The sequence below is a fragment of the Anoplophora glabripennis genome, unplaced genomic scaffold, assembly GCF_000390285.2.
Source record: "Anoplophora glabripennis isolate ALB-LARVAE unplaced genomic scaffold, Agla_2.0 scaffold5, whole genome shotgun sequence".
Lineage (NCBI taxonomy): Eukaryota > Metazoa > Arthropoda > Insecta > Coleoptera > Cerambycidae > Anoplophora > Anoplophora glabripennis.
The window spans coordinates 3344592-3355594 of NW_019416525.1; the positions used below are offsets into that span (position 1 = coordinate 3344592).

At 31.6% G+C, this 11003-nt stretch overlaps 2 protein-coding genes across 4 annotated transcripts; both read left to right on the forward strand.

Annotated features, from left to right (window-relative positions):
* The first annotated feature begins 961 nt into the window (after nucleotides 1-961).
* Nucleotides 962-2975, forward strand: LOC108906759 (GTP-binding protein Rheb homolog). Of its 3 annotated transcripts, none has more exons than XM_018710113.1 (6): nucleotides 962-1396; nucleotides 1454-1525; nucleotides 1583-1790; nucleotides 1849-1978; nucleotides 2453-2512; nucleotides 2797-2975. In XM_018710113.1, the coding sequence occupies exons 1-6, from the start codon at nucleotides 1348-1350 to the stop codon at nucleotides 2884-2886; spliced, it is 609 nt and encodes a 202-aa protein (XP_018565629.1). In that variant the 5' UTR covers nucleotides 962-1347; the 3' UTR covers nucleotides 2887-2975. The 3 variants fall into 3 exon arrangements, with proteins under 3 accessions (XP_018565629.1, XP_018565630.1, XP_018565631.1); XM_018710114.1 differs by having other exon boundaries at nucleotides 2471-2512; XM_018710115.1 differs by lacking the exon at nucleotides 2453-2512.
* Nucleotides 2976-5854: 2879 nt separating this feature from the next.
* On the forward strand, nucleotides 5855-10795 carry LOC108906827 (AP-2 complex subunit alpha). Its single transcript, XM_018710233.1, has 15 exons — nucleotides 5855-6003; nucleotides 6160-6238; nucleotides 6298-6509; nucleotides 6690-6883; nucleotides 6934-7165; nucleotides 7221-7329; nucleotides 7381-7534; nucleotides 7584-7940; nucleotides 7994-8126; nucleotides 8183-8673; nucleotides 8729-8893; nucleotides 8953-9221; nucleotides 9277-9421; nucleotides 9482-9689; nucleotides 9766-10795. The coding sequence occupies exons 2-15, from the start codon at nucleotides 6175-6177 to the stop codon at nucleotides 9841-9843; spliced, it is 2811 nt and encodes a 936-aa protein (XP_018565749.1). The 5' UTR covers nucleotides 5855-6003; nucleotides 6160-6174; the 3' UTR covers nucleotides 9844-10795.
* Nucleotides 10796-11003: the final 208 nt, after the last annotated feature.

The following is an 11003-nucleotide window of genomic DNA, read 5'->3' on the forward strand; positions in this document are numbered from 1 at the left end:
AAGGCAGGGACACAATGGAAAATATTAAATATAAGATATAATATATAACATATTAAATATAAATGTTTGACACAATGATAATAATTTGATGATAGATTATAACAATTTGACCAATGAGTAGTATTCTTCGGCACAGCTTTGTCAGACATAATTGAAATAATGTGGAAAGCAAGACATTAATAATTGTTTCTTTCTGATTACCATTTTACAGACATTAAACTCGACAACAAAACAAAAACACTTTATTTATAAGTTAGTTGGAGAGGCGGTATGGAAATGGTACATTAATTTGATTGGTCAAATATAAGATATAAATATTAAATTCCGACGTGTCGAAAAATATTTCTTATTTGTTATCTTATTTTCCCATTGTGTGTCACTATATGAAAGCATATTTATCGAATTTGCTATTTTATATTTAATATTTTATATTTATATTTTATATTTTTCCATTGTGTCCCGGCCTTTACTCGTATGCCCTACACTCCCTACAGCCTACAGAGGATAAAAATGAAATCGTATCTATCGAAGGGCGTGTTCCTCTCACCTAAATAGTTGGACGATGAAATGTGCAATATTGAAAAATAAGTTTATACCTAAATATAATGTAGTGCAGTATTTGTCATTTCCATTTCTTTTCTTTGCCTCGAATTGGAGCAAATCATAATATAACATATAACAAATAACAATCCATAATCTTTCAATTTTTTTATCCTTTTTGTCATGTCTATGCTATTCCTGTACAGTCTGGCATCATTTTCCTAGAATTCGTTGGTCATTTGACAACATATTTAGCATATCATTTGCCTATAATAAAGTAGAACAAAATTTCCTTTTGATTTTTAGTGGTGTAAACAATTTAAACAACAATTATGTATTTGGGATTGGCTAAAAATTAGTTCGTCTTACAGCTGTTTCGCTGTGACCTTGGACTTCACTCTGTCTCCTTCTGTTACTTTATTGTCGTTGAGATCGTTTCATTTCTCATTAAAGAGAAATAAAATAAAAAATAATTTAGGAAACGACTTCGGAATGTGGATTTAATAAGAATTCGGTATTTCTGTGCCATTATACATTATTAAAAATAAATATAAAAATAATTAAATTTGGCAAGACCGCAAATACCCAATACCTATAGTGTTTGTTTGATAATTCTGTCTAGTAGGTTTATCTTGTCATAGACATTCGTCGTATATACCCATGAATCTGTAGTGTGATTGTGTTGTTTGTCATATTTTGTTTTGTGGTGTACTTCGCATTATATTTTTCTTAATATTTAACTAAAGTAGGAGGCCAGCAACAGTAAAATAGTCTTGCCTGTGATAAAACAGTTTGCTTGTGTTCAAAATGCCGTCGAAACAGCGGAAAATAGCAGTGATGGGGTACAGATCAGTAGGTAAGTTAATAAAATCTACTCAGTAGTCGAAAACCCTGAACATGTTTCTGTCTACAGGCAAATCATCTCTCAGCATTCAGTTCGTAGAAGGCCAGTTCGTAGACTCTTATGACCCTACAATAGAGAATAGTAAGTGAAATCTTGCCATCTATTTATATAACTTGCAATTTGATATCCTTTTCGTAGCTTTCACGAAATCTACCCGAATTAACTCCCAAGACTATGAACTTAAATTGGTCGATACGGCAGGTCAAGATGAATATTCGATTTTCCCTTCGCAGTATAGCATCGATGTTCATGGATACGTATTAGTGTACAGCATAACTAGTACAAAATCTTTTGATGTAGTTAAGTCAATACATGAGAAACTTTTAGATATAACTGGGAAAGGACAGTGAGTACCCGCTTTTCGCAGTTCTCTATGACGTGTAAAACACCATCTTTTCTTTCAGCGTACCTGTAGTTCTAGTGGGGAATAAAACGGATTTGCACATGGAAAGAATGATTTCTTCAGAAGAAGGAAAAAGACTGGCAGATGAGTGGAAAGCAATATTTTTGGAAACATCTGCTAAACAGAATGCAGTAAGTACTTATTTGCCGTAAATTTACTTATTTGTTTAAAAAGGCGCAACTAGGTAGTTTGTTATATTTCTAAATTTTTTAATACTGCTTAAATATTTAGTTGTTACTACTTGTTGCTAGCTTTTTTTTACAGTAGATGTTCAAAAATTAGATGAAATTTACATCTTCCAACTGTTATATTTTTCTTAATATTATAAAGTTTGGTAAAATACAGTGCTGAGTGTTTTCTTATGACATAGGTACATTATCTTATGGGGGCTTTTTAGCATATAATTTTCTTTTCATATAGCTTATTAATTTTTTTTTGTAATCTAAATTGCATCCTGCTGTAGTCACCTAGTTAGTAATTTTTTTTGCATCATATTTACAATAGGCCAAGTTTTTTGGTTTCCTAATACATGTGTAGGATTCTATGTTATAAAAGTCTAACTGTATGCATTTTTTGGAAAATTCACGCCTTTAATGTATTTTTAGTGTTTTTCTTTGATACAGGTCGTGTGTCATAATAAAGGATATACAGGATACTCTGGAAAGGTAAGCTTAAAACTTAGCTGTAGTTACTAAACTTTTCAAAGAGAAATAGGGTAAACCAAATTCCAATTTAGTCTAATCTGTCTAGTTATTTTTAAGTAAAGTTTTTTGTAATGTGACTTCCCCTTTTCGGTCCATATTTATGTAAATATGATGCAAAAATATATCTGTTAAGTATATCTTTAGAAATGAGAGTATAATCATTTTTAAAGAACAGCAGGAGTCATATTACTTCTTAATAAAATTTTCCCAAATGGTTAAATCTATAAAGTAGTTTTTTTTTTCAGTCTGTCTCGGATATTTTTCACATTCTGCTTACAGAAATTGAAAAAGCCGATGGAAATATGAGCGAAAAATCTAATTGCTCCGTTTGTTAATGATCAGCTCTCTGAAAACTAGTCTAATAAATTCCTAATTTGTTAAATGTGACAGAAAAATTGAAAATTAAAATATCTGTCTGTAGATACAGAGTTAATTGTAATTACAAATTCTATGTGTACATACAACTAGGTACATGATTTTATATTAATAATAAGGTTCATAAATTTTTAAGAGGAAATGGATTAATTGGAATGAATTTTCAAAATAAGTACTTTCATCAACCAAGAAAGCCTCATTATTAATAATTCAAAATAGACACTTTAATGTTTTTAAACCTAGCCCTTGTTTATATGTATATACCAGAAAGCACCGTAAATGATTTCCAGTGCTTTTCAAAATGACGAAACAGTATAGTAGTAATGTTATCAATAAGGGATATATCAAAATTTTGCAAATTTACGATTTGGACAATGGGTGTTTCTTTGCTAACCTATGTAAAAACAGTACGATACTTATAATTGAGTTGTAGAAATCACAGCGAGTACAAAAGTAATTTACGCTAGTCTCATCAAATTGTACCTGTCATATTTTCATCTTCTCTGGTACTATCAAAATATACTTTAAAAAATTGTAAATTTGCATACATATATGCTTATAAATATATATATGAGGTAGTAGGCATTTTGACACACATTTGTTTTACTTTTAATTAAGTTGAAAATATTTGTTATTGTACTTGTTTTTTTTTTGTTATAAAAGAAAGGGACTGTGGTATAAATGCAGTGTTGTACCTTGTTTATATTTTTTAGGGGAGAGGTAGTTAAGGCTGATTTAACCAAATCACAAAATTATTTGTAGACTTTGATGTTACGGGGACCATCTTATGCAGTACGATGTTCGATAAAGCTTCTTCAATCAAAAAATTATTCAATTTATTTCCATATTTATTTTTCTGACAAAAAACAAATTGAAATTAAATGTTCTGTCATAACGTGGATTAAAATTAAATATTTAACTGAACGTTTATCATAGGTTGTTTGAGTACAAAATTAATTGAATTTGTACTAGAAATATTAATACTTCACTGCATTTGTACCTTAGGTCATGTTACATAATTATATATTAGTGCAAAATGCCATTTACTTAAGAAATAAGAAATGCACAGGTACCAGCTCAATTTTCAGTGCTTCTACCTACATTACCATAATTTCTTTTGGTGTGTGATTCGATAAGTGATAGTATGTAAATAAGATATCTGTTATTTTTTCAATTGTTTATCGTATTTGCATCATCATTTTCTTGCATCCTATATTTTTATATAAAAATTCGTTGAAAGTACAAAGTAAAAACCACCAGGTATACTATTAGTTATTACATGTTTTTTTAATCTTTTAGTAATAAGTACCTCAATAGTTATTTTTAGGATTCATATGTAATTTATCATATATATAGTTAAGAGTTATGAATACATGGTACTTTTATGATAACATGTAAATGATGCTGTTTTTGTAAATAGCTTTTATATTATTTATTAACTTCCTTGTAATATTATAATAATTAATTAACAAGCTTAGAGTGCCTAACAATTATTAAACGTTAGCATTAACAATTTTGTTTCATTTTAAAATATGTACTACTTTCCCAAATTAAAATGCCTAATCTACAAAAAAAAATACTTTTTCATAAAAATAAATATAATTGGCACTATATATAATGGGCACTGCGACAGATTTGGAATCTGTCGCAGTGCCCAATTATTTTAATTTGTATGATCAGAGGTAAGTTCATATTGTTTTATTGCTCTAGAACAGGGGTCGGCAAGTAATTTTAGGTGGGATCCGGATACTTTTGGAAATTTTTAACGAGGTCCAGAAAAAAGGTTCATATTTCTTACTAATTTTTTATTTTAATTTATACTCAAATTTAATCTGCTTATTAACCATTAAGAACTCAAATCAGTCACATAATTGTAAAATACTAGAAAAAATGATAAGGGTGGCACTCAAAAGTAAAAAAATATTTTTTAAATAATTGAGTAATTTATACTTTCAAAAAATTTTTGGCGGTCCAGTATTTTACCTTCCACGGTCCGGACCTGGACAGCGGTCCGCCAGTTGCCGACCGCTGCTCTAGAATTTAAATAAAAAATTAAATTTAAAATGATCTTAGAGAAATGTTTCATTTCTAAATTCTTACTGGTTTCTTTTGATACTCTTCGAAGGTACCTTCTACTTATAACCTTTCTCAGAGATTAGAGAATAGGTAACAAATCATGACATGTAATTGAAACAACAACTTGCAGGTAAGTCATAATTTAGAGACAGAATTGGCTTAACTTCTTACATGAGTGGTGTTTTTTTAATAACCAATAAAAAATATTAAAATCCTAGGTTGTCGCAGTTTCATTAAATAAGAATTTTTATCCATTTCTCATATTAACTTGTTCTTTCTGAATTGTGGAATTGTTAATTAATATGGGGGAGATATAAAACGTTTAATAAATATGGCAGGTGCAATTCAATACCCCTACAATATCATTTCGAATAAAATTGTACGTGTTAATGAAAATACCCAAAAGCGGTTTAATGGCTCATATATCCAAAAATTAAGCTGCCTCTAACTATGCGATAATCGCACAGTATAATACAAATCAGTACCTACGCACAGTTACCGATAACAACTTTTTTTTATTTTTAAATTTTATTTAAAAATAAGTATATCTATTATGCCAGAAAAGGTGTAAAGAAAACCACTAAAAAATTTTAAAATCCCGCCCCCCTCATAGACAGACAGAAGAATCTACTCCTTTTCAATATGGACGACTTGTTCAAGATCACAATTCTTTATCCTCTAAAACCTATTTATAGAGCTCTTTAATGGAACAGTACTTATAATTATTAAAGTTAGCTTCTAAAATTGGAATATTTTCCGTTCGTGAGAAATTGCCTAAACGTGACAATGACCAAATAAAATTAGGGACCTGTATTATCGGTAAGAACCGGCAACTGGATAGATAGCCACATTTCATGCGCAGTCAAGACAACATTGCCTGTCTTTTGACTTTTGCATTTAAGAAAAGTTGGTGTGTAAATAGGGTGTTTATCTATTAAATTAATTTGCTTTGTAATTTATCCAAGAAAGACACATTGTGGTTGGTTATCTAAGTAGAACGGGTACGTTAGGCTTAAAATTACCTTTTTATACGGCTATCTGTCAAATAAATGTAGGGGGAGGATCTTGATTGACCTTTTCAGGATTTTTTGAATAGGGGATGAAATGGGGTCAGTAATATGAGGGGTATTTGACTTTTTGAATGTTCTCTGTTTTAGGCAAGTGGAAGAGCCATGCCAGCAGTTCGGGGAGATGGCATGCGTGGCTTAGCTGTGTTTATATCAGACATAAGAAATTGTATGAAATCTGTTTATTAAATCCAAAATTTGCAATAAAGAGATATACATGATTTTTAGGCAAAAGTAAGGAAGCTGAAATAAAGAGGATTAACAAAGAATTGGCAAACATAAGAAGTAAATTTAAAGGTGATAAAACTTTGGATGGTTATCAAAAGAAAAAGTATGTATGTAAATTACTGTTTATATTTTTACTTGGGCATGACATTGACTTTGGGCATATGGAAGCAGTCAACCTCCTCTCGTCCAACAAATATTCCGAGAAACAGATAGTAAGACCATTTTAATTTATTGTTCGCTACAATGGCTTGTTTACAAACTGATACCGATTAAGTAAATTTGTCGTTCAAGGCCATAAATCAATCTTATATTGAAACCTTAGATAAGTTGTTTTCATTGCAACTACTTTCTTTAATTTTAGGACTACTTAATCATAATTTTTTTAATTTTAGGGCTACTTATTCATATCAGTTCTAGTCAACACTAACAGTGAGCTTATAAAACTTATCATCCAAAGCATTAAAAATGATTTGGCATCAAGAAATCCTATCCATGTTAATTTGGCATTACAATGTATCGCCAATATCGGCAGTCGAGAAATGGCTGAAGCGTTCGGCAATGATATACCAAAATTACTTGTGTCAGGGTAAGCACAGCCCCATAAAATTTCATTGCTCTTTTATGTTAATCTTTTAGTGATACGATGGATGTTGTTAAGCAAAGTGCAGCTCTTTGCCTCTTGAGATTATTTAGAACCTCCCAGGAAATAATTCCTGGTGGGGAATGGACGTCACGGATAATCCACTTATTAAACGACCAACATATGGGTGTTGTGACTGCCGCTACAAGTCTTATCGATGCTCTGGTTAAAAAGAACCCCGAGGAGTACAAGGGATGCGTATCTTTAGCCGTCTCCCGTTTGAGTAGGGTAAGTAAAAATATATTTCTTGTACCAACTTCGTAATGATTCTTATATATTTTAGATCGTGACGGCCAGTTATACAGATTTACAAGATTATACATATTATTTTGTACCGGCACCATGGTTGTCAGTAAAATTGCTACGTCTGCTTCAGAATTATACACCACCAGGTAAAATCTTTAGAAGTTATTTATTGCGTGATTAAGTATTGTGTATTTTAGCCGAAGATCCTGGAGTGCGTGGTAGACTGAATGAATGTTTAGAAACGATATTAAACAAAGCTCAAGAGCCTCCAAAATCCAAAAAGGTACAACACTCAAATGCCAAAAATGCCGTTCTCTTCGAAGCCATTAGTCTTATCATACACAATGACAGGTACGTTGCGATAAAAACTCGTGTTTAAACTAACCCTGTAAGTTTTTAGTGAAGCGAATTTATTGGTTAGAGCATGTAACCAATTGGGACAGTTTTTGAGCAACCGAGAAACGAATTTAAGATATCTAGCATTAGAATCGATGTGTCACTTAGCAACATCCGAGTTTTCACACGAGGCTGTGAAGAAGCACCAGGAGGTCGTAATACTTTCTATGAAAATGGAAAAAGATGTTTCGGTGAGGCAGCAAGCTGTCGACTTATTGTACGCGATGTGTGACAAAAGTAATGCTGAAGAAATCGTACAGGAAATGTTAAATTATTTAGAGACTGCTGATTATTCTATTCGTGAAGAAATGGTCTTAAAAGTTGCTATTCTTGCTGAAAAATATGCGACGGACTATACATGGTGACTTTATTGTGAAATTTATATTTTAATTTATTTATTATTTTTTATTTTAGGTATGTCGATGTAATTTTGAATTTAATAAGAATAGCAGGCGATTATGTATCTGAAGAAGTGTGGTATCGTGTCATACAAATTGTTATAAACAGGGATGAAGTGCAAGGCTACGCAGCCAAAACTGTATTTGAGGTAATTTGAAAAAATTTCTTGAATTATTCCATGAATTGTTAATCGAATTTCAACAGGCACTTCAAGCTCCAGCATGTCACGAAAATATGGTCAAAGTTGGAGGTTACATATTGGGCGAATTTGGCAATTTGATAGCTGGTGATCAACGGTCATCACCTTCCGTACAATTTCAGCTTCTCCATTCGAAGTATCACCTTTGCTCCCCCATGACACGTGCTCTTCTTCTTTCGACATACATTAAATTTATCAATTTATTCCCTGAAATCAGGACACAAGTTCAGGAAGTATTCAAACAGCACAGCAATCTACGTTCTGCCGATGCGGAGTTACAGCAGAGAGCTTCGGAATATTTGCAGTTAAGTATCATTGCGAGTTCTGATGTTTTGGCAACTGTGTTGGAAGAAATGCCCGCCTTTCCGGAGAGAGAAAGTTCAATTCTTGCCGTTTTGAAGAAAAAGAAACCAGGACGTGTACCAGAAAATGATATTAAAGAAAATAAAAGTCCTACTCCTGTAACCAATCATAATAATGATGTCAACAGCGCTAGGTATGTAGTAGTACTTGATAAAGTAAGAGTGAGTTTTAATGAATATTTTCTGTAGTACGGGATCAACGGATCTCCTCGGCTTGTCCACTCCACCCACTTCTCAACCCAATTCAGGCAATACAGGTGTTTTACTAGATGTTCTAGGTGATATTTACAACAAGCCGGCAAATAATTTGAGTAGTACTCCTTCAAACAACACGTGGTTCGTTGATCCCAAAAAGTAAGTCATTTTCTGTTACACTTCAGTTTATACATTTCAATTTTTTTTTTCTTTTTAAGATTTATATGTAAAAATAACGGCGTCTTGTTTGAAAATGATCTGATTCAAATCGGAGTTAAAAGCGAGTTCCGTCAAAACCTCGGACGCCTTGGTTTATTTTACGGTAACAAGACGAGTGCTCCATTGCAAAACTTTGTTCCAACTTTGCTATGGTCAGACGAGCAAGCTGCTAAACTGAGCATACAGATGAAGCCAGTCGAACCGGTTCTTGAGGCTGGAGCACAAATCCAACAAATGATCAATGCGGAGTGCATAGACGATTACACAGGTATTTCATCCGCCTTAGTTTTAAGATGAAATTAGTTAATTGGAAAAATTTTTAGATGCTCCAAGTATAGTTGTTAGTTTTATTTGTAATAACATCCCCCAGAAGATAACAATTAAACTTCCGTTGACGATAAATAAGTTCTTTGAACCCACTGAGATGAATGGCGAATCATTTTTTGCTAGATGGAAAAATCTTGGAAAGTGAGATAATTTTTATTTCAGAATATCTCGGGGGAACTAAAACCTCTTAATTTGTTGTAGTACGAATCAACAAAGATCTCAGAAGATATTTAAAGCTTCTTCGCCAATGGACTTGCAAGCTGCCAGAACTAAAATAATGGGATTCGGAATGCAGCTTCTAGATGGTATCGACCCCAATCCAGATAATTTTGTTTGCGCTGGCATTATTCACATGCGTTCACAACAGGTTGGATGTCTTCTACGCTTAGAACCAAACAAAAATGCTCAGGTATGAAATTTTTCGTTCTAATTTTGAAATAACCAACATTATTTAATAAATTTATTTATTTTTTTTATTCTTCCAGATGTATAGACTAACAGTACGATCAAGTAAAGAGACTGTTTCTGTAGAAATTTGTGATCTCCTGGCTGAACAATTTTAATTATTTTAGAAGAGATTTGAATGAGAGGGTACATTCCACTTTAGTTGAATAAGTTAATCAAAATTTGTAAATGATTTGCGACAGTCTGCAATGTGCTCCTCTATAATTTCGTCTATTTTCAAAATGCTTTGTATAAATTAGATTGAGGCAGTCCCATCTAAAAAATAAGACAATATATATTAAGTGTGTGATGTTTAGCATTTGACTGTAAGATTGAACCAGTTTGTCGACTTTTTTCATAATTTAGTTACTGGTACATGAGTAACTTGCTTAGTTGCTCGTATATTTATCAAATAAACGTAATTATTTTGATTCTTTGAAATTATTCTGATTTTGAGGTGTTAATAACTTGGCTTGTCAAAAAAATACATTTTTTTGTTACGGTAAAGAGCTTAGTGTATAGAAGCAAAATATTCATGTACTAATTTATTTAATCTTTGCAATGAAGATCTGCTCTTATCGAATTATTATATTTATTCAAACATGTAGATTGAACAATACTGTTAGATTCAAATATAAAGGAAAGCAGGCATTAACACTGCAGTTGTATAAAATAGTGTTGTTGATGCCTGCAAAAGGCAGTGGCGTCTTTAATTTTGTTTTTACGAAGTTGGCTAGAAATCCACCAATTTTTGAAAACTTAAAGAACTAAGGCAGTTTCAAAAACACTTTTTTTTATAAATATAGTCTGTATTTTGATTTACCAGAGGAATTTATTTTATTGTTGTTTTTAACCATATTTTAATTATTATCTGATAGTATTAGATGTTATAATAAATAATCCATTATTTTGTATATGTTGATTGTATAAACAAGTAAAATATTATACGACATGTAACTGAAATATCTGTCTATATAAATTATTTGTATTCCAGTTTGTTAGATACGTTTGTAAGTTATTCCTATTTTTTTATGTTAGTTATATATGCATGGATTTCATGTAAAAAAATTATTGTACAATATAATAATTTAAAATTCATTTTTGTTTTATTTATTACATTTCGAAAATCGTGCATTGGTAGTTTGGCTAGGGAAAGCGCCGTGGCGGCTCGTGACGTTAGGAATAGCTGATGCATCTTTATTCATTGACTAAAAAAGAAAAAGAAAAAAGCGCTGCAAGCGAAAATTTTTAAAATTTCAAGGTCAAACGGATTTAAATG

Excerpts from the sequence above, each read along its gene's own strand:
- LOC108906759 (XM_018710113.1), top strand. The coding sequence starts at position 1,348 with ATGCCGTCGAAACAGCGGAAAATAGCAGTGATGGGGTACAGATCAGTA. Across the intron at positions 1,526-1,582 it reads TGACCCTACAATAGAGAATA|CTTTCACGAAATCTACCCGA; the intron begins GTAAGTGAAATC and ends TCCTTTTCGTAG. Across the intron at positions 2,513-2,796 it reads ATACAGGATACTCTGGAAAG|TCTGTCTCGGATATTTTTCA; the intron begins GTAAGCTTAAAA and ends TTTTTTTTTCAG.
- LOC108906827 (XM_018710233.1), top strand. The coding sequence starts at position 6,175 with ATGCCAGCAGTTCGGGGAGATGGCATGCGTGGCTTAGCTGTGTTTATA. Across the intron at positions 7,166-7,220 it reads CCGTCTCCCGTTTGAGTAGG|ATCGTGACGGCCAGTTATAC; the intron begins GTAAGTAAAAAT and ends TATATATTTTAG. Across the intron at positions 7,330-7,380 it reads TCAGAATTATACACCACCAG|CCGAAGATCCTGGAGTGCGT; the intron begins GTAAAATCTTTA and ends TGTGTATTTTAG.